Below are 21,995 nucleotides of genomic sequence, written 5' to 3'. Positions count from 1 at the left end.
AGAAGGAGAAAGATGTATAAGCTATTAAGACATATACTCACTCATTCACTCATTTGTGAATCCTTCCGCTCCATGACATCCTTTACCCTTCCCTCCTCCAAACTCCTACTCCTTGTCTAGTCCCTTTCACCAACTCTCCCTTCTCTTTTGAACCATTTTGAGTACATGTTAAATTATGGTTAAAGTGATATTTTTAATATGCAGTACAGGTGTGAAAATATTGCATACTTGTTAAATATGAAAAGAAGAGTTAAAGATGACAGGAAGCAATATGTATACGTCAATAAACATTATTACTTAAACCAGAAGTGTCAAACATATGGCCCGCATTTTAAAACAGGCCCCCCAAAAGGGTCCAATCAGGCCGCGAGATGCCAATGCAAACTATAATAATCTCTCTTGAGACATCTAAACCTTTCCAGTGAAAGTACCTATTATCTCTAATTTGTTGCTTTTTCAATAAGATTACCATACCTAACACATTGAGATCTAGAAATGAACAGTCCTTTCTAGAACTGTGTAATAAACACTCAATTCTCTTTGTGCAATACTTATTTTCTACCCTGGTACAATTGAGTGAAGTTAAACTAAATACTTTTCATATGTGTTTTTTATTTTTTGAATTCTCTTGTTCCTCTTTTGCCGCTCCCATTTGTTGTCGTTGTTGTCGCCCCCCCGACCCACCGCTTCCCGACCTACATTGGTTAGTTTGAAGGACCTCTGTGTGACTGTCCACTGTGCTGCTGCTGCTGCTGCTGCTGCTGCTGCGACACTGCAATTTCTCACCAGTGGGACTTAGTAAAAGTGCAGCTAATCTAATCTAATGAGCATCAAATCCATACAATGAGTGTGAGCTGATGAGAACACGCATGCTGAAGGCTGCTGAAATCAAGTATTGTGAGAAGAGAAATCCTTCTGCCAGATCTGTGGCAAAGAGGATGATCAAATTGGATTTGATCACAATCAAATTCAAAGTGTATTCATTTCCTGTACTTCTCTGCACTGATTCAAAGGGAAGAATTTCTGGAGATGTCAGTATTTAAAGGCTATTATACATCGATTTCACTGCCGTGGCCTCAAACAAGGCTGAATGTGGCCCCGAAAGTGAAATGGACTTGTCTTCCCCTGTAATAAGGGATGTCGAATTGTGAGGAAAAAAGACTGGCAACTTGTCAAAACTAACAGTTAAAAAAATTAAAATGTACCAACAACAGTGTCCCACGAAGAATTTATGGTTAAAAATGACAATCGAGCCTCTAAGTTGATGTTTTAAAGCTATTATTGCATAATGGATAACTTGTGAGAGATATCTCTGTTGTCATGGCGTAATCAATTATAGTGGAGCCTCCCCATCTAAAGTAAATCATACCGACTACATTTCTTCAACTAGATGTTAGGAGGTACTCCGACATCACACCCTCTCTAAACTCACTTTCTTCACTTTCTCTCTATTCCTCAGCCTGAGATAAGCGAGTGGCTTAATAGAGGAAGTGATAGATCACAAAAAACGTGGGGAGCTGTGATGCTCCGGCCAGAGTAACATGATACATGATCTCATGCTGCTCTCAGCGTGGGGAAATATGGACGAGTTGTACACAAAGAGCAAGACTGAGAGATGTTGAATCTCATGTGCTGGAGGCCAGCAGGGTGTGACACAGCAGATGCAAAAGATGGTGTTTCCACATCCACATTATGACCTTGCTCCTGTGTTTTTGCCTTTCCGATGGACCTGCCGGTCTTGAGGAAGCCGACCACTGCACCAGCGCAGTCCTCCTTCCTCTGTGTCCACTCCAGCTGAGCAGAGTTCACCGCGGGGAAGATGAGTGTGCAGTTACCATGTTAGTGGAAAATACATTATATAAGGCCTGCACTGGACCGCGTGTGTGTGTGTGTGTGTGTGTGTGTGTGTGTGTGTGTGTGTGTGTGTGTGTGTGTGTGTGTGTGTGTGTGTGTGTGTTCTCCTTGTTTATCTGGGCCATTGTGGGGAGTTGTGTGCCAGCATCACTCAGGTTCACCTGGGTCCGCTCTCCGAGGGATTCACAGCCAGCTTTTTGTCCGTCGCTGTTTTTTGCCCCCCTCGTGTAACGTTGTGTGTGTCTCTCATCCCCCGACCCCTCCATGCCACCCACCCCCCCACCCCCCAACCCTTTTCCCCCCCCCAGCGTTTTCTTTCCTCCAGTTTCACATCTGTCTGTCACTTGCTTTGTGATGGATTAAGTCTTAAAGTTCTGCGATGGGTGTATGAGTGTGTGTGTGTGTGCGTGTGTCTCCACTTGCTGCTGCTTTGTGTTGGAGTCAGGGAAAAATGTGCGTCCTCGACTGACACCTCACCACCTCTCATGATGCCATCAATCAGCCGAGCCCCTCCTGCATCACTTTCCCTCCTTCGTGTTGCTGGAGCATCTGAGCAAAACTCTGATACATTATTTGTTTGGGTGTGACAAGAAAAAAGCGGGGAAGTAATTTTAGTTTATTTTTTGTAGATTAAATCTGTGACAAGCCTTTGTGATTAATTGTGTCACGTTCGTATGAGTGTAGTTGTGTGCATTTTTCTGCACCTGGTGTTTTATTCATAGGAGGAGCTGTGAGCTCCTTGTGGCAAGGCCTGGGGGGGGGACTTCTGTCGGTTCTCTGGCAAAGTGTGACGCTTAGTCTGAGGATGGGAGGCGTATGCTTTTTGTGTGTTTGTTCTGAGATCATAGGTTCGGCTGTGTTGGTCTTATCCTGACAGACACTCAGTTCACAGCTCAGAACGATCCCCGTAATCGTCCTGTCCTTGTCCACCGCTGAGGACAAACACCCCACATACTCAACTGATATAATTCACACACTTACGCATGTGACTGCTCTGTTTTCAGTTTGGTCAGCTTTTAAAAAAAGCAGCCTGCGCTTAAAGAGATAGGTTACTCCCATAATTAATGTTGTGCTCCCGTAAAAGTCGTTGCTGACTTGCCAAAAACTCCGGATCCTACATATAACAAGCTGCAGTTCAGTAGTGTTCTCCACATTTGATGTTTGCCTCAAAGGCAATCACCTTAAAGTTTCCTAGCTGGGATTGTAGTAACAACCGTCCGATCGCTGTGACATCATCAGGCTTAGTTCTGCTGACTTAACAAAGCTTACCCATAAACAGTGCAGACAGTGTGCTTTGTAATATACTATGCATCCCGCTTTTAACGCGTTTCATTGGCTGAACAGTAGACATGCACAAACGCCGGTGAAAACAAACGTTTGTTCTCGAGTCAGACACTTCTTCTCTGTTGCCTTCAGGGCTTTTCTGCTGCAGACCTTGTAGTGCATTTGTGAGAAAAGAGGCTGGAAAGAAATTAAATAGTAACGCTAACGTTTGTATTCCGTTTTTTTAGAAAGGAATAATAGAGTGATTCAAGCGAAATTGTTTGATATTTATTGTTTAGAGATTACGTTATTTAGACATACAGTATTTGATGGAGCAGCTCGGTAAGAGGAGAGGAAGAAGAAGAGCTTTCAAGAAGTGAAGGAGGACATGGAGAAGGTTGGTATCACAGCAGAGGTGGCAGAGGAGAGGATAAGACGAAGACATGTGGTCTGATGTGGTGTTGTTTGAAATGAGCAGCCAAGATTGTGACAGAGTTGAGGAAAGCACGTGCTATTTGTTTGCTTGTATTTCAAACTGTCCCTGAAAGCTTGTGAGATAGAATTTCCAGTAATCAAATATTATTTCATCAAGGCACCAGATGATGATATGTAATCTGCTCATAATGATGGAGTAAAGCACCCACCTCTGCAGTGAACTCTACTGTCTTTGAGCCAGTTGTTTTGGTTTTAACGTCATTACTTTGGCCCACTTTTACCCCCCCCCCCCCTTATCAGTAACACTTCCAGCTGCAGCTACTTCAAGCGCAGAAGCTCAGATAAGGCTCACTGAAAACTGCTCACCGACGGTGCAGTGGAGAATGGAGTAGTGAAAGAACCTGATATTTATGTATCATCAGGCTCACATTGATGGATATTTACGGCTTGCAGATGACTGAATTCTAACTCTCCTTTTACTCGGAGGCCTTTAATATATCTGATATTATCGATGAGGCATTTATGTTTTTAGTGCCTTGCGATTTAAATTTTTCAGAATGTGTGATTTTGAAAGAGTGTGAGGAAAACTTATTGTCAAAACTGAACTTTCTTTAGAAAAAAATCTATGATCTATTACTTAGGTATCATAGAGAGATCTGGTATTTATTTATTTGGGGTCTATACATCAGATTAACCATTAAGTAGTTACTAAAGGTGATATGAAGCATGTGTTTCAATCTGGGCTGAGGATCTCTGCTCAGCACGGATTATAAGAGACCATTGCAACGGAGTTCATAGCCTCATTTGTTTAACAAAGGCATATACAATAGCAGTGACATGAATTGCAATGGACTGATGCCATTGAAAAGCAAATGACATGTCATGCTCAGTATTTTAAATGACAAGTTAATCGGAAGCTGCTGAAGCTTTATGCTAAAATGGAAGATTGGCTACTGCAGTTTCCCTCCTCATCAAGCCATCCATCCATCTTGTAAACAGCTTTGTCCAACTTTTTGGAGACGAGGCGACTGCAGGAGTCCCCACAGGAAAAAAAAAACTAAACAAAAAAAACATGCACATACAGGGAGAATATGCAAACTCCAGACAGAAAGGCCCCGAATTTAAACAGCAACAATTATCAATTAAGCTTTAAACAGAGTAAAATTCCTCATATTCCTCCTGAGCTGGATCTCAGGGAGGCGCTGGGAACTGAGACGGCCCCGGCGTTCTCTTGCCCAGTGAGAGGAAAACACGGTAACATATCAGTGTCGTTCTCACACAGCACTCAGCCACAATCTCACTTTACCACAAACACTTCCTGCTAGCTTTTCACAGAGAGCGTGCACGAAAACAAGGAAAGACGTAAGCAATTACAGCAACACTGAGACCTTCCTCACTCTTATTGCCTCACAGGAGGTAGCGTAGCATTACAGCAAACATGGTGACGCAAGTCTCTTCGTCTCTCTCTTTTTGTTTTTGTCTTCTCGCCTTTAAATCACAGTTTCATGTAAAAACAGAAATACATGTGGCATGTGACTCAATGGTGAGACTCCCTCTGTTTAAGAGCATCGACCATACTCCTGTTGCGAGCCGTGGAACCAGACAAAGAGGCTCCTTATCAAGCCGGACTGCTGGGCCTTTGCTCCGGCTGACAGACTGCTATTGGGATTGGGGTATATATAGAACATCAGGACAGGCTTCCTCTTTCTCTCAGCCTCCCTACCCACCCATCTGTCTCTGTGGGTTTATGAAAGGTCCCGATGAGCTGAGTCAGACAGGTTACCGTGAACAGATTCGCAATGCTGTACATAAAATCTGTCGTAAAAACCCAACATCTTGTCATTTGTCATTGAATTAATCAGTAAATAAGACTAAAGCCACACTAAGGCAGTTGGTAAACTGGCCTTTAGGTGACAATATTGCAAAGCCACCCCAGCCTATATAAAACAGCTATAAATGCGGTTTTCCTCGCCTCACACTGAGAATCTATCCTACCTCTGCTAAGGTTTAACAAGTGGTATACCCAGGTGACACACTTGGATGGCAGCCTTCTTTTGTTTGCACCGAAGCCCTTTTATAGTTGTGTGAAGTTAAGACGAGAAGAACAGACCGGCTTAGATGAAACTTTAATGAGAATGTGCAGCAGCGACGAGGAGGATGCGGAACTTATTAGAAGAGGAAATGGCACAGTAGACAATAAACCAAAACAAGTACACGTAGTTGATAGAATGAAATTGAATTGGAAAAGTACGTTTTCTTTCTGGCTTTACGTTGAGGACCTGAACGTGTGTGCGGCCATTATCTTGCACGGACACAAATATACACAGTGGTACTTGCAGCCTGATAAAATGGTTGCAGCTGCAGGTCAGAGATAAATGCAATGATTAGATAAGGGGTGTCATACTCATTTTAGTTCAAGCATCACATACCGCAAGATGGGTCAGACCAGTAAAATAACAGCATAATAAATACATTTTTCTATCAACATAAAAAATAAACAGTGCTTTTACAAAACTTGAATAACATGGAAAATAATGCTAACAATGCTCTTTGGTGGAAAACACAGTGAAATGTCCTAAAAGATCACATTCTCCTGAAGACACAACTATTTACTTAACTTTTTTGTTCATTTGCCCATAAAAATTGGCTAAACATTCAGAAACCCCTTTGTGTTTCTATTTGCACTAATTTTGGCAAAAGCCAGTTGTTACTCATTGCGCATGGTTCCTCCATCCTTTTTCCAAATTTAACTTAACCATACTTGGATGCTCATGTGACTTAGCCAGCAATATGGCCTGCTCTCACTGCTGCAGCTGGTCAGTTGTAGGTATCGGTGTGCTGCTGTAAGCCTGTGGGGTCTGATTGGCTACTCTTTTTCCTACTGTGATCATTAATACATCAAGTCCTTCACAATCTCAGACAATGTAAACGTCTAGTCTGCAGTAAATGATGGACAGCATTACAAATTAACTAGGGTATGCAGTAAAGAATTTATACACTTGTTTATTCATGACTGTACTCTGTTTCCACTTCCCCCTAGTGGCCAAAGAAATCAGTTTGTGCAGTTTCAAATGAAAGCAACAGAAATGAACACATCTGGCTGGTTATCACTTGTCTACAGCACATCTATATTCACCGGGAATTAAATGTTAAAAACAGAAGTGTGCTATTTTTAAGCGCACCCCCCAATACTTTCTGGGCGTAAAATCAATGCCTAACACTCACCTCCTTTGGTGGGAATCGTGATGTACTGCAGCTAAATGCTCCAGGCCTCAGATGTGGGTTTCTTTTTTGGAACTGTTCATGTTCTCCTGCGAGAGCTTTTGCATGCACGTAATAGTAATTACATTGACAGAAACAAGAGGGGATGGATAATAATCTTGCCTGCTCTCTGGATGCAGGACAGGCTCAGTCTTCTCAGCTGCTAGTAAAACCCAAACCCAACTGTACTCACAGGAGTAATGGCTTCGAGCCAACTGGATCTTGGTTTATGTGTCTTTTTATAGTTTCCCAGCATAGTTTTTCAATATTTTCCTGAAAATAGCATCGAGTGTTGCGGAGTCATCACAGTTGTGTTGAGTGAGATGGTCGATGTGAGGATCAAACACCTAAAGCTAGTCTGGAGCAGAGGTGGCTCTTGGTGGAGGGTTGTTTCAGGCAGTTATTGTGTTTTTTTTAATGTACAGGATACAGTATTGTGTCTTTGTGTTTGAGAGACAGTAGAGACTACATCAGGCTTCATGCTATATCCAAGTGAAAGCTTTTACTGTTCTGACTGAATGGTGTTGTACACAGAAGACATGACAATGGATAAATAATGCAGCCTAATGCCACTGTGTGAGACGGCAGACAGCAGCAGTACATGAAGTACCAGCCTATGTCTCCCCACCGTCTCTTTTCCCTCGCTCTGCCACCATCAACACACACAAAGTACAAAACCCACTCAACTCTCTGAATGGATGGTTGGCCCATGATGTCACATGGTGAGTCATAAATCAGCAAACTGCTTCTCTGATCTGTCTCATTCTGTATTTTTTTTAAAAATATTTTTGTGAAACACCACTTCTGATCTGCACACATTATGATTAACAGCATCTGTCTGCTGCGCAGTCACACTGATTCACATGGTGACACACACCTTATCATTATTTTTTTTTATCACGGCTATTGTTGTGCAGAAATCTAAGTTTGAGTTCCTAGTCACGAGCTGGGCCTCTCTTTTCAGCCTCTAAATTACCTGTCAGATTCAGAAAGTGGTGCCTGAAATCAGTAGGTATAATACATTGACGTGATGCAACTTTATGACTCATGCAACCTTTTGCTCATTTTTATTTCACAATGTAAGACACAGTAATGATATTATCAGCTCATCTCAGCCACAGTAACTTGTCAGTTAGGATTCAGTACAAGATGCATCTTGAAACCCTCAGAGGTTTATTTTTAAAAAAAAAAAAACCTTTGTAGGGATTTTATTGATTTTTTTTTTTTTATTAAATGTTTTCTCCTTCAGATGCTGTTTCTGACCGCTTAACCTGCTTAAGATAGTCTTGTAACATTTTTGAATTTATAACACACAAAATAACATTTGCATATAATGACATTTTTGGGAAAAATGTAGAATTCACCAAAGGAACGTTGTATTTCACAACTTTTAGTTAGAACATTTCTGAATAAGAAGACATTCTCACTTGAAAAAGCAGAATCTCAAGTACGCGCGCTGTCCTGATTGCTCTGCACAGACTGAACGTTCTTGTAACTTTCACTTTTCTTCTCGTTTTATTTTGTCTTTGTTTACCTCTTATTGACGTGGTTTTTTTTTTTCCCCAACCTATTTGCTTTACTGAGCAGCCTTGGAACGATTCAGAGCTCATTTCACAACATGTTGATTTGTATAACTTGCAACATCTGACAAATAAACCTCTTGAATCTGGAAAACCTTTCATAAATCTGCTATGTCATCCTGAGGATTTCAACATAGTATCCTGCAAACACGGCATCATTTTCTGAAAGCCAAGGCCAAGTTGTTTTTGAGATCTGAATAACTCATAAAAACGCTCAAATATCACTTCTGTGTCGTTCTATTGTGAAAAGTTCCTTTTTTTTAAACTTGGTCGAAATGCCTAAAATGTTTCTCACGTTTCTGCGCCCAGCTTAAATTAGTAAAATAGATTATTTTGTATCAACTTTGTACAAGATGTGAGTATTAATAACTTAAATATGGATCTCAATTATTGATCATTACATATGATGTGTAGACATATGTGAAAATGATGCCTTGTGAGGGACGTCTGGGATGCTGATGTCTCAAAACAATACTCAGCAAGACCAGAGGAAGAACACAACAGCAGTTTTGAACCCAGCACTGTTTGTCTGCTCTGTTTCTCATTTATCTTTCAATATTTTACATGAATTGAGACGTTATTTCCGCTGTTTGTCAATTAATTGTTTTGGCAAACAGTCCTGTCGAACAGCTTTGTGTCTCGGACCCTCACCAGATTTTTAAATCCCACCATGACACCAGCACCATCCTCTGGGATTATGAAGACGTGACACAATGACAGTCTCTCGGATCAGCTCTTGTTATCTCATTTGCTCGACATTTTTATGCAAGGTGGGGGGGGTTGTTCCAAAACAACATAACATTATTCAAACATTTCTCTTTACACATTGAATTTCCTTCTTTCTAAATTAAGGAACTTGAAAGAGGAAACACATTCAAAATGCCCTTCAGCACTGGTGTCAACATTGAATGCGTGAATATTGTGACTGTGTGTGTGTGTGTGTGTGTTGGGTGAATTGTAGGTAACGGTATTTTTTGTCCCAGCCGGCCTAATTGTTCGTCGTACATTTCAATTTGAATATAAAATTCTAATACATCCTAATTATATAGGGAGCAGGATAAAATCCAAACATCAAAACACATGTATTTTAGAACTGCAGTGTGAAAATTAGGACATGTTCAAAATAAAAACAAACTGCATTCGTGTTATACATAGTAACATGTGTGGCAATTAAAAACTATATCTATATACATATATTGCTATCCAGATCCCAAATACAGGTAGAAGTTGCATCTTTTAGGACACATGAAGAAATCCAGCATTAAAGTAAAGCTCTCTACTTGTCATGTGTGGCCGATTCCTGATCAGTGGTGAATTCACTGTCTGTACTGTAAGAGTCAATAAATACATTGATAATCCACTTGTTCTAAGTTTGTGGCTTTCTGCCTTTTCTTGTTCATCACTCAACATTACATAAAGAAAGTATTTGAATCTTAAATGTTAAAAGACTGAATGTAGATATTAGTGTTCCGTACAGAAAGTTATCAGCTGACTCGACTCAGATGTAACTCAAACAGAGTTATTCCCTTTGACCCGACATTAAACTTTGACTGAATCTGTGCCTTTGTCTCTGAAACGTGGCAACAGAAACAAGTTTGTACCCATTTAGTCCAAATGAGCTTTTCCACTTTGTTCTCAACCTCAGCTCCCGGTGATTAATATTGATCCAACCAAATGGCTCTCTGACCCACCTAGCATAAAATGAGCTTAGAGGCCTGGTGTGTGACAAAGTATAACTCTGAGCCTAATTTAGCTTTCCCACCAGAAGGCAATTTTACGCTTGGAAATGACACTCAATGAGTATTTTTGAGGGCCTTGGACCAACATACCCGGACTGAAGCATCAGTTTGTCTTTTTTTTTTTTGTTTCCATTGTAATGACTTACACATTGGATCGTATCAGGCTTGTTCACCGTGACATTTTGCTAAGCTGGTTTTGCTGCAGCCACTTTGGCAAAACTGCACGTGGAATTACAGCAGCTCAGGAGAGCGATGACGATAGCCGCAGACATCGTGCTGTTTTTCACCGAGCCCATCTGGTCTGTTTGAAAGTGTTGCTGAGTATAAGGGAGGCGGTCAGGCGGAGGAATAGTGTGGGTGATGGATGGGGTGACGGCTGCAGGGGGAGGGGAGACGATGAGAGTGCAGATTTCGGGGTGGAAAAGGAGCTCTTTAACGGCAGAGTTGAGTCTCGAGCTTGGCTGTGACACACTGCTCTGCCTGTTTTCACACCAAGCTCTCGGCTCTGGCTCCGAACCAGCTTCGGCCAACCAAAGCCCCCGAACCCCCGAACCCCTTCCCTTCTCCCTGACGTTTTGGCTCTTCCCCATCTTCATCTCTCTGTGTCTCTTTCACCACCTCCTTTCTCTGGCCCTCCGTTTCAGATTTTTCTTACCTTCTCTCACTTCTCTCTGCCTCCGTCAGGCTTTTTTCTGCCTCCTTCCGGTAGTACAGAGGAGAGTGGGATAGGACCAGGGCCTCCAGGTTACCATGGTGACACTTTGTATCCTGATGTCATTAGTATTGACGGTGTGCAGCTCGACCAAGCTGTCCTGGCAAAGGGGCTGTTTACTGTTTACCCCAAACTTAAGCCATTCACTGTGCGATTAGTGTGTGATTGTGTGTGTGTGTGACATAATACTGTTTGTCTGATCGTTTTACACTGAGATGGGGATCACACTGAATTGAAAAGCAACAGATGAATAAAGTGTTTGATTGATAAAAAAAAAAAAAAAAGCTCTTAGAGTAAAACAGTGTAGTCAGGTTCCAGGACCTGGATGTGCACCAGAATGAGGATACAGACATAGTGGAAATGGTTGTTTCACAAAACAGCACTCCTGTCAGTCTGCTTGCTCACTGTATGATTGCTGAAGCATGTCTGGGAAGCACGCCTCCCGGGCCCAGATTCTCTGTCTCACTTCTCATTTCTCTGGCTGCTCCACTGGCTCGTCTGTCTTAGGAGACGGACGTCCCTCGCTGCGAAATTCAGAGCAGTGTTTTCTATCTGCGTGCCTGGTGCACCCGAGTGTATAACCCCGTGCATCTGTGGTGAACACTCAAATCGTCAGGTTGCTCCCATGTCGCCTCCGCTCACAGCCTGATCCGCTTGCAGCTCTCCTGCCGGCCCTCAGCTGGCAGGCTACAGAGTGCCAGAGTAATTAGTTCTGCTTGCTTTCCAAGGCCAGGGGTGGACAAAATATGGATCCCGTATTGATGCTGTCTCATCACATGGAGAGACAGCACATCTGCAGTGCTCACCCACAACTCCTGTGTCACTTCTACCTGACAGCGTCACTCCTCTTTACATGGTGCTGTCGTAATTCTTCATGTAACGTGATGTTTAGATGGGCTATAGGATGCACAAGGAAATGGAAAACACTTCCTCTATTGATTGAAATGTGAATCCTGAGCCGCACGCACGTACGCACGCACACACGCACGCACACATGCATGCACGCATGCACGCACACACATTTCCATTAAAGCCTACCAGAGGAGAAAGAAGGTGAAACTGTGGCTGTTTATAGGCAGCAATTGTATTGGATTTATGGTATTGGATTGTGATAACTTGTTCTGACTACTTATTATTGGCTTGTGTGTATCTGTGTGAGATTTCTGTACTGAGTTAACAAGAGAGAACCAGCACAAAATGACACCTGCAGTTCCATTTTGAGGATGGAGAATAGAAGGATTTCCTCAAAGAAAACAACAAGTCTGTCAACACCTGCGTCACACAAAAGTGACTATAAATATTCCCAAAACATTTATATCTTTTAATTGTGTTTTCGTGTAATTTGACACTGGTGTCAGCCTCCTGTATTGTGTCAGTTCTGCTTTGCTATGCTTTTGCTTTAACCAATGTATTCCCTTGAGTACACTGGAAACAATACATCCCTCACCTTCAGTTCTGATGTGAACCAAATCCGAACAAAGACAGGAATCGCCCTCGTGTGGCTACTATTGTGTTCGGTTGCACATGTGTACACAGTGGAAAATGCTGAAACTTTGTCCCTACATGTGATTTATGACAGCAGCACACTTATATAACTCAACACCAAAGTGCTGTACTTATTTCTCAGATTTTAGCATGTAATCTTTATTTTTGCCAGACGGTGGTGCTCTAAGATTATCTCCTTTCCTGATGTCGCCCCAGGCCCAGGAGCCTGTATGATGGCATGCTTTCTTTAGTTGTGCTTCTGTATGTGTGCATGCAGATAGATAGATAGATAGATAGATAGATAGATAGATAGATAGATAGATAGATAGATAGATAGATAGATAGATAGATAGATAGATAGATTGATAGATAGATAGATAGATAGATAGATAGATAGATAGATAGATAGATAGATAGATAGATAGATAGATAGATAGATAGATAGATAGATAGATAGATAGATAGATAGATAGATAGATAGATAGATAGATAGATAGACAGATTTTATAAGAAAAGATTAAATGTATTGTTTTCAATGCATTTTTTCCTTTCAATACCAGGGTTATTTTCATATCAACAGTAGAAAGTGTTTTTGACAGACAGCCAGGATGATACACAGACAGATGGACAGATCACTTTTGCCAGCTAGTCCCCACACGCACACCCTCCTACATCAAAATGGCAAATCCCCGGGGCTAGTTTGCAACAGAGAAGGCCTCACACCGGATCAATGAATTGAGCTTTAAAAATTAAGCCCTGTCCAAGTGAGAAACTGGCTGGTTGAGCTTATTGACATGTTTCTATTAAAGTGGTGGAAGTGGCAAAGAATTTATCATCGCAGCAGTAGAGGCTGATCCCACCTTAAGCTCGACTATGCGTGTGTGTGTGTGTGTGTGTGTGTGTGTGTGTGTGTGTGTGTGTGTGTGTGTGTGTGTGTGTGTGTGTGTGTGTGTGTGTGTGTGTGTGTGTGTGTGCGTTTGCAGGAGGAGTGTGGATGGACAGCTTGCCACCCTGTGGGCACCACAACTACAGACTATCTGTGATCCACGCTGGCAGCTGCTCTGCCAAATGGGATTTTCCTGGAGATTACAGCCTCTAAGTGTGACACGCTTGCATGTGTTTGTCTTTCTTGTTGACAGAGTGCGTGTGTGGACTATTGTAATAATGAAATGTGTGGAGGTTTTTTTGTCAATGGCAATGAGTGTGTGTGTGTGTGTGTGTGTGTGTGTGTGTGTGTGTGTGTGTGTGTGTGTGTGTGTGTGTGTGTGTGTGCGTGTGTGGAGCTCTTGAGCCGAGGTGCACAGAGAACATGCTCCTTTGTCACATGGGGCTGGTTGAAACATGACTGAATGGCTGCAGGGGACCCTCTCTGGCAAGCAGCACCAGCGAGAGGGGAGGGGATCGTGTTCAGATATGGGGTCAGGCTTTTTCCACACTGCTGCTGTTCTTATTCACGACTCTCTTGTTGAATAGATATTCCATACACTGTTGGCTACCTGAAGATGGCCAGTACAAAGGAGGACCTTTGTGCTTTGCACTTGTTGTTTATTACTATAGTTTATGTGTGTGAGGTGACTTATGAACTATCTATAAAGTCTTTTCAATAATAGTTTTAAGAGACGAAACTTCCCAGATGTGTGGATTGTGTACTTGTTTTGTTAAATAAAGACATCAACTTGGTATATTTTTCAAAATACTCAAAAGACATAATGGTTAGCTGACAGGTTGTATAAATAGTGCATAGGATGATGCGCAGTTAGAGTAAACTTGTTGTTTCATATAATGAAAAAACAAATCCATGAGGTCACACCTGATTCACCTCGATATGCCGCAATGGATTTTCTGATACATTTACAATCTAACAATGCAAGAAATTAGAAAGCACCTCTTGTAAATTAGAATTGTATGGTATATTTTTTCTTTCCTTATCGTTTTCATAAACCACTATCCACCTCCTTGTCTGCTCTGCATGCAGAGAGCTGTCCACGGTCCTGAAGATAAGCCGTGCATGGGTCCTGTAGGGGAGGTGGCTTTGTAGTTCGCTCACTAACCTGCTTAACCTACTTTCTACTGGCCGGTCTTTCATCTGTCCGCCGAGAGGAAAGTGCTGTAGGATAAATATAGCGTACTTAATGATACGCAGTGTTCGTCCAAGCTCTCCAAGCAAGCACAGACAGTACCCTGTTTCCCTGTGCCTCATGATTACGTTTTAGGGCGGACGGTTTCTCCATCCTTCCCCCTTAACGCGCCGCCGATCATTTCACTAATGAATTCCAGTTTTAGTCCAGCATGAACTCCACACGTTTGTCCCATTAACCCAACTGGTAGAAAATGTGTTGGGACATGCTTGAACCTTTATTGAGATGAATATGACTAAAATAATGACATTTTAAGATCTTAATTGTCCAATTACACGGACAGCTGTTGTGCTGCATTGCAATGCCAGTTCAATTGCAGTTTCCTAGCAACCAGAGAGGTACAATGCAATGATTTTCTGTTAAGTGGCATCATTTCCTCCCAGCAAGATGAGACTCCATGTTCACAAAACAAATCTAAACCTGCACCGTGCACATGCTGCTCCACCTTTAGGCCAGTGTTTTTATTTCTTGTAACATTTGCAATGCAACTGAAATGCTTACAAATGTGTGTTTTATGATATTGTACTTTTTCATGTTCATGCATATGGCTCATATCGGGCATTTGTCTATCCTCAAGGTGTGGATACGAAATAGCTGTGCTGCTGCTACAAACCAAATTATTTCACTTGATTAATTTTCATCTAAAATGCGCCGTCCTGTGCTAATCATTGTACATGCATTCTTTTCAATTAATTTATTATCAAGGGAAGCAGAGAGGGGGGAAGTTGGGGGAGGGGAAAGGAGAGTCGGGGTGGGGGCACAAAATCCAATCCTGCTGGTCCGAAGTCTCAGAGCAATGGAGCATTAGTCTCATCCTGATGTAATTGGAATGACACCCAGAGTAAAGCCTGCTGATTTAGGGACAGCCTCTAGGCTTGATTTAATACCCTCTACCAAAACTATACATCCATCTTTTTATCTTTCTCTTCTTCCTCTCCCAGGCCCTCCTTTCTCCTCTGCATCCCTCCCCCACCCGGTCTCATGCTCCATTCATTCACCAGCTACTGCCATGTATCTCCATCTGTAGTCTATTAGCAGAGCAGTAGCTGCGTTTTACAATATTTAAAGCCAGAAGGTTGCACACTCTCAGTAGAGTGTGTAATTTCAAGCATTTTACTTACTACTTATGGCATTTACACACTCAAGTGGCTGTGTTTTACTTTCACAGAGGTTGAGTTTTAATACGGAGCACAAATATCTCCAGAGAAAAGTGCAAAGACAAGGCAGAGTGAGAAGGTGCATCCAGGCCAGGGTGCTGCTTCCCTGTGGTTTGCTGCTGCTCAGTCTCCTGACAGATGGACTGCCGGGGCAATCCTATTACCCCTCATGTGTTTAGCTGCTCTTAATGCCAGGGTGGGTTGCATAGCTAATGGAAGGCAATGAATGTTTGCAGAGAGAATGCTATGCTACTGATTATAATCCTGATTTTGTTTGATAACATGAAGAGGATCTGAAGCCAGTAGAAAAGCAGTCAGAATTATGACCATAACGACTTCATAGCTCAGCTGGTGCACTTTGATACAGCTGGTCTCACTGAGAGATGTCATATCAAATCAGCCCAGACTCTACACAGGCTTTATCTTATGTATCTTATAAAGCAGCTTCTCTCTTCATCCAGGAATGAGGTCAAAGGTCTATATATTCCCATGCTCTTATTTGCATGAGGAAAGTTTTAAGTTTAACTTTGAGCAATTTTTAATACAACCTTGAAAAGAGGTGAACAAGAATACGCTGAAACCTAGAACTGTTTTCTTACTGTTGTGTAATACTAGATTGTTGTGTGTGTGCGTGTGTGTGTGTGTGTGTGTGTGTGTGTGTGTGTGTGTGTGTGTGTGTGTGTGTGTGTGTGTGTGTGTGTGTGTGTGTGTGTGTGTGTGTGTGTGTGTGTGTGTGTGTGTGTGTGTGTGTGTGATGGTGGTGGGGGGAGTAAACACCTCTGATAAAGTTTGTAGCCTTGATGATATAACTTACGGCCACATTGATTCCTCAATCATTTTTCCAGGTCCCGTTACCATGTCACCGCTCTTTGTTTTAAAAATATGGCTGTATCCATCCATTGTGGGTAATACTCTAAATCAATTAGCAATTATGGCAATATTGGATTTTCAGCCACACTCGCAGGTGGGGGTGGTCGGTGTTGGTCCATTAGCTCATCACTTGGCAAAGACTGAGGTATATCTCAATAGCTGCTGAATGGATTGCAGAGACATTTTGAGCTTATTTATGGGCCCCAGAGGGTGAAGCCTATTTTATTATCATGTCTTGATGACTACCTGGTGAATTGCAGTGAAGTATTTGTACAGATTGTCATGGGACACAGGGGAATGCTCTTATATACTGTGGGTGATACCTCGACGCTGAGACTGCTGCTGGAAGGACATTTGAGTTTGTGACTCAATACCTCAACATCCTTTAATGGGGATACACCATTTTATCACTGAATGAGTGATTCCCAACCTTTTTTTTTTCTTTTTTATATATAAGCCACCCCAGTTTGGCTCTAACCTTGGCTGCAGACCCTCCCCCATGGTCTATGATTTGTCAAGTAAAGCCAAACTGCTGGTTCACTCACGTACATAAGCAGAAACCTTTAAACGGGATTTTGGAAAAAGCATTAAGCAGTTTCTTGATATTGTTTTCTTTAAAATATGCAATTCTCAATTTTCCGACCACCTACAGAGCAGGCAAAGCCATGCAATTTAGTTCAAAATCAGTTTGGTGGTTTGATTTATGAATCACAACCTTACAAAACTGATGAGATTTCCCACCCTGCGCCATGAATTTACCAGTGTCACGCTAACATGCCCCCCAAAAAATGGTGAACCTGATTTCAATATGACTTTCAACAACATGGTTGTGAGTTCAAAGCACCATTACCCTTGAGTTCCGCTTCATAGAGCCACAAGCGTGACCGTGGAGTCTTGGCGTGCTCATAATCATCAATGTGACAGATTCTTCATTTGTCAGACTATCCAAATGATTTTCCTTTAAGGGTTTTTCTATTCATTAATAACACTGGCAGTATAATAAGAACGGAACTTTCTTTTGCTGGCCTACACACATGTGGTGTGAATTTTACTTGTGTGTAAAATGTCTACATTAAGAGGCAGATGTAAGCAACAAAGAAATATTACATATTACCAACGTGACATCAAAATCAGTTTTATCATAGAATTGTATAGAATCACTTAATTAGATTTTTGGTATAAAATTGTTCCATTTTCTGTGTGTATTGAGCACAAAGAATGATTAATTATGTGGCGCTCATATAGATTTTGGATTTACTTTGCCATAACCACATACTTCTTGGATTAACTGGATGAAAACACTCAATATCATAGCTTATTTAAATCAGACTTTATGCAGTGATCAATATGCTATTGACTGCACTCTTCAGATATGAGGTAATTGCAGTGAAGGTATGGAATTGTAACTGTGCTGCGCCGTTGCCATGCAGAAAAATATCTATACTCCACGTGAAAGGGCGTGCACAACCACAAGCATGTACGTTACTTGGTATGCAGGCGGCATCTTTGCTGTCTGTGGCCCTATACCGGCATCCCCAGGTCAAGCAATTACCACACATCAAGGAAAGCAATTGGGCTTGACTAAAATATCATTGCCATGTGATTGTGTCCCTATGTTTGGTGCTGCTAGTGCCTAATTTAACCCACTTTGTCCATACGATTGAGGAGAATTGAGGACACGCTCTTCCAATTCTGGTGGCCCCCCGAGCATTTCCTCGCAAGTCAGACACACAGCAGCTGGGCTGTAGATGCGCTGTCACTGGTCCCTCACCCAGCGGACTGGGAGATGGGGTGTAATGAGCGAGAGAACTGAGGTAGCGGCGGAGAACGCGTAGCTGGAGGTTCAGAGGCGGAGGGCAATATCAAATGAGCCGTGGGGCGCAGGAGCTTCAGGTCTTTTCAGGTGTGCCTCTGAAAGTACATATCGACCTGTGATCACTCGTCAAATCGTGTCAGATCACATCATGAAGGGGCACCGGGAGGGTGAATTTGAAATCTGGGTTAGGGCAAACATGCACAGGGATTGGGATCGAGGCATTTTTGGGGGGGGGGGTTGGAGAATGATATTAGAGTGGCAGCATTGATCCCCGACTCTGGCTCCAAGCAGCCTTCTTCACTTATTCCTTCATTATACAGTCAAATATCTGTGTGCCTTTAACTGTCAGCGCTGCCCTTCATTTGTATGTGTCTGCCTCGTAATTTCCCCCTCACCTCCCAACAAAATCTGACAAAGCTAAGCCTCTCATCCATGCAGCTTTATTTCACTAAACCCATTGTTTTCCTGATTCCATCTCATTTTAATTCGGTCTGCTCAGCTGTAACTTAGCCCAAGTCTTTGTGGAAGAGGAGCAGTGTGTCTTCCTTTTGTCCTCCTGGATTCCTGTTTAAATATTGATAGAGATGGGAAATGCCATTGACCACTCGGTTAGATCTAAGAGGGTCAAGGATGGCTGCATCTCTCTGCAGATTTCATTAGAGGAGCAGAGGACTGTAAATATAGAAACATGTGAATTTGGAGGTTCTCGCTGACGCTCCAGTGGCCTTCATTATCCCCCTGCATGGATAACGCCACGTAATGTATTCCATCAGAGATGGAGGTTGGAGGGTGATGGGGTGTAAAATAGCATGAGCAGGAAGGCCCTGTTTTTTGCCATGAGCTTCCCACCTTCCTCACAGTCAGATCCCCATTAGGAGAGGCGCTGAGGATTGGATGTGCAAATGGTCGCATGGATTAGAGAGCTAATGCATTTAGGAGAGGGGGCTCCACAATCTCTTTATTGCCACTGCTGCTCTGTGTGCTGAGGCTCGTGTGGGGAAGATACTCAGTCCCTTTGTGGGAACCGGAGAGATTTAGAGTAAAGTGAGTCGATAAGGGGCAGAGATGCAATGCACACTGATGCAGTTCAGACACACACACACACACACACACACACACACATTCATTAAAGATTATGGTTTGACCAGAAGTAGATGTTATTAAACTCAGCATGGAAATTTGATTTATTTTTCCGAAAGAGGCGCAGACGGCTGCTGCGCTAATCTAATTAATCAGCGTCTGGGCTTCTTTTCTTTTTTTCTTAAATTTCATCTTCTTCTGACCCTCACGGTACTCTCTTCTCTCTAGAGCTCATTACCTATTGCTGCCACGGTCTTGATCTCTCTCCTTTGTCCTGAGCTCTGCCCTAGTTCCTTTAGGCCGCAACATGACACTTTGTGCCAAGTGTGTGGATACAAATGTGCAATATCATGTGCTTCCTTATCTCATAAAGCCTGTCTTGTCTTTTTTTTTTCTTTCCCTGATATGAATAGCTGCTATTATGGTTTAAATGCACAGAGGGAAGCAAAGAAACCAGCCTGCTTGATTCTGACTTGATTCTGTGTTTGTGACTGGTGTGACTATTGTGTTTGAAGAAAACCAGCAGTTATAAATTTGGATGCAATTTAATTTTGAACAAAGACGTTCAGTAACTTTGTATTGTAAAGCTTTTCTCTTATCGACAAGTATAACCACTGCCAACTTAATGCCATGTGGCATTGCAGCCTGTCTCAGCTGTCTCTGTGTGAAGGCAGGATACAGGTCACCAGTTCATCACAGGGAAAACACAGGCGATCACATCCACTCACCTTCACACCTATAACTAAGAGTCACCGGTTGACCTCTTGTTTTGTTTTGGGGTTGTTGTTTTTTTTTTTTATCTTTGGGAGGGAACAGAAGTACCTGCAGAAAAATCGAATCATGCACAGCTAGAACATGGAAATTCCGCCTCCATGGACTCAAACAAGAGTTACAGTGAGGTGAGGGTGCGAACCACTACACACATTCCTAGTGTAATCCCGCCTTTAACATCGGTTCCAAACATCTAGATGTCTCTGCAGCAGAATGGAGGGATGGTGGTGCAGGATCTACCGCGCTTAAGAGGCGACCTGCGACCAGACCATAAGGCATCTGTCGGCTTTACAGGCACGAACGTGGCTGGTGGTCACCGGGCGCGGTGTGAACAGGTTTTCAGGTCTTTCTCTGGAGGTGGTGGTGTTTTTCTTTTTTTTTTTAAAGAGCCAGCCGCCAGGCAGCAGGGAGGGGCGCTGCTCTGCTGAAGCGCAGCAGCAGTGGTGCTGATGGTGGTGGTGGGGGGGTCAACAGGACGGATCTGATCTGCGCTATCCGGCACAGTGAGTCAGCTGAGCGGGCAGGGTCGCAGCCTCCGGATGGATGAGAGGTGATGCTTCCACTGTGATGCTGGAAACTGAGAAGGCGCGAGAGTTCTGACATGGGAATGCCGAGGTGATCGGAGCAAGCTTGTTGACGCATAATCCCGCCCCGCCACTGGCTCTGGGAGGGGAGGGAATCTATCCGAAACTCAAATCCTCCAGGAGATTTACAGAGCTGCTTCGGGTTCAACCTCCAATAAGACGCTGATTTTTGACCAGCGGGTGATTCTGTGCATGCATTGCATTTTCTTCTTCTTCTTTTTTTTTTTTAATGGAATATACAAGTGACTGTGTGACTTGTGTGCGCGCGCTGTAATAATCAGTCCATTCCTGTCGGAATCGACGCTGTCACTGCGTCGCGCGCGGCGAGTGCTTGTTGGACGCGCTGAGGTGTGGACGGGATCTGCCAGTACATCGCCGTCGTCATCACAGGTATTTGATCAGGGATTGTGTTGATTACACCGGAGATCTGGAGCCATGACAGCCCCCCCGCTGGTCCCACCGCCCGCCTGCTGACGGTACCGGGCATGATGGGAGCAAGACTGCCGCTTTCAGGATCCCGAACCAGCCGATTTATCAATGGAGGAGGAGAGTGACACCCGGAAAATTAACAACAGCTTCCTTCGAGACCACAACTATGCAACCGAAGGTATGATGACATGAGAGGAGAAGAAATATATTAGATTTCTGCACTGCAAATAACCCGAGGCTGTAGCCAGAGGGGATGCTCATATCACAGCACAAATATCTCTCTATCTATGAAGTATCACATAAAAATGTCACAATTTACCTGGAATGGCCTATTTGGATTTATAAAACTCCATCTTGGTGTATAATGATGTGACAGGGTCATTTAAAGTACATTTAATCAAATTAAATACCCCAGAAGCTGTCACGGGAATATTAAAAGGAACATTATGGCCATTTCCTATTAAAATACGTGTTGTCTGTAAGTGGACATGATGGGGTGGTTTCCTGTCATAGCTGTTTTAGAATGACCATTCTGATGGGTGAGGTGATTCAGGGCTTTAATCCGTTTGGACTACATGCAACAGGGGAGGCAGGTCTCCTGTACAGCAGCTTTTATAGTTGAGTCCATACAGAACATGAGAAGCCGTTAATGAGAGATGAAAATGTAATGAAATGTATTTTCTTTCTCCATTTTGTGTGCATACTTCCATAAATAAATAATTAAAAATATGGCCTAATTCCAGGAGGCAGCACAATGAAATATAGATCTCTCCCTCTCCCTCTCTCTCTCCCTCTCCCTCTCCCTCTCCCTCTCTCGCTCC

General features: G+C 42.8%; 1 protein-coding gene across 2 annotated transcripts in view; it reads left to right on the top strand.

Annotated features, from left to right (window-relative positions):
• The window catches only part of LOC308111159 (serine/threonine-protein phosphatase 2A 55 kDa regulatory subunit B beta isoform), a 43,296-nt gene that overhangs the window by 1,324 nt on the left and 19,977 nt on the right, over nt 1-21,995 (top strand). The window contains exon 1 of one of the 2 annotated variants that reach the window (XM_080465942.1): nt 20,593-21,352. The exons of the other annotated variant lie outside the window; for it this stretch is intronic. Coding sequence (XP_080322068.1) covers nt 21,283-21,352 — 70 coding nt within the window. The 5' untranslated portion in view covers nt 20,593-21,282. Of the gene's footprint in view, nt 1-20,592; nt 21,353-21,995 lie in introns of those variants that run through there. 2 annotated transcript variants of the gene reach the window in all.

Source organism: Lipophrys pholis (assembly GCF_963383615.2).
Source record: "Lipophrys pholis genome assembly, chromosome: 6".
In the NCBI taxonomy this organism is placed as follows: domain Eukaryota; kingdom Metazoa; phylum Chordata; class Actinopteri; order Blenniiformes; family Blenniidae; genus Lipophrys; species Lipophrys pholis.
This window is presented reverse-complemented; position numbering and strand designations above follow the sequence as displayed.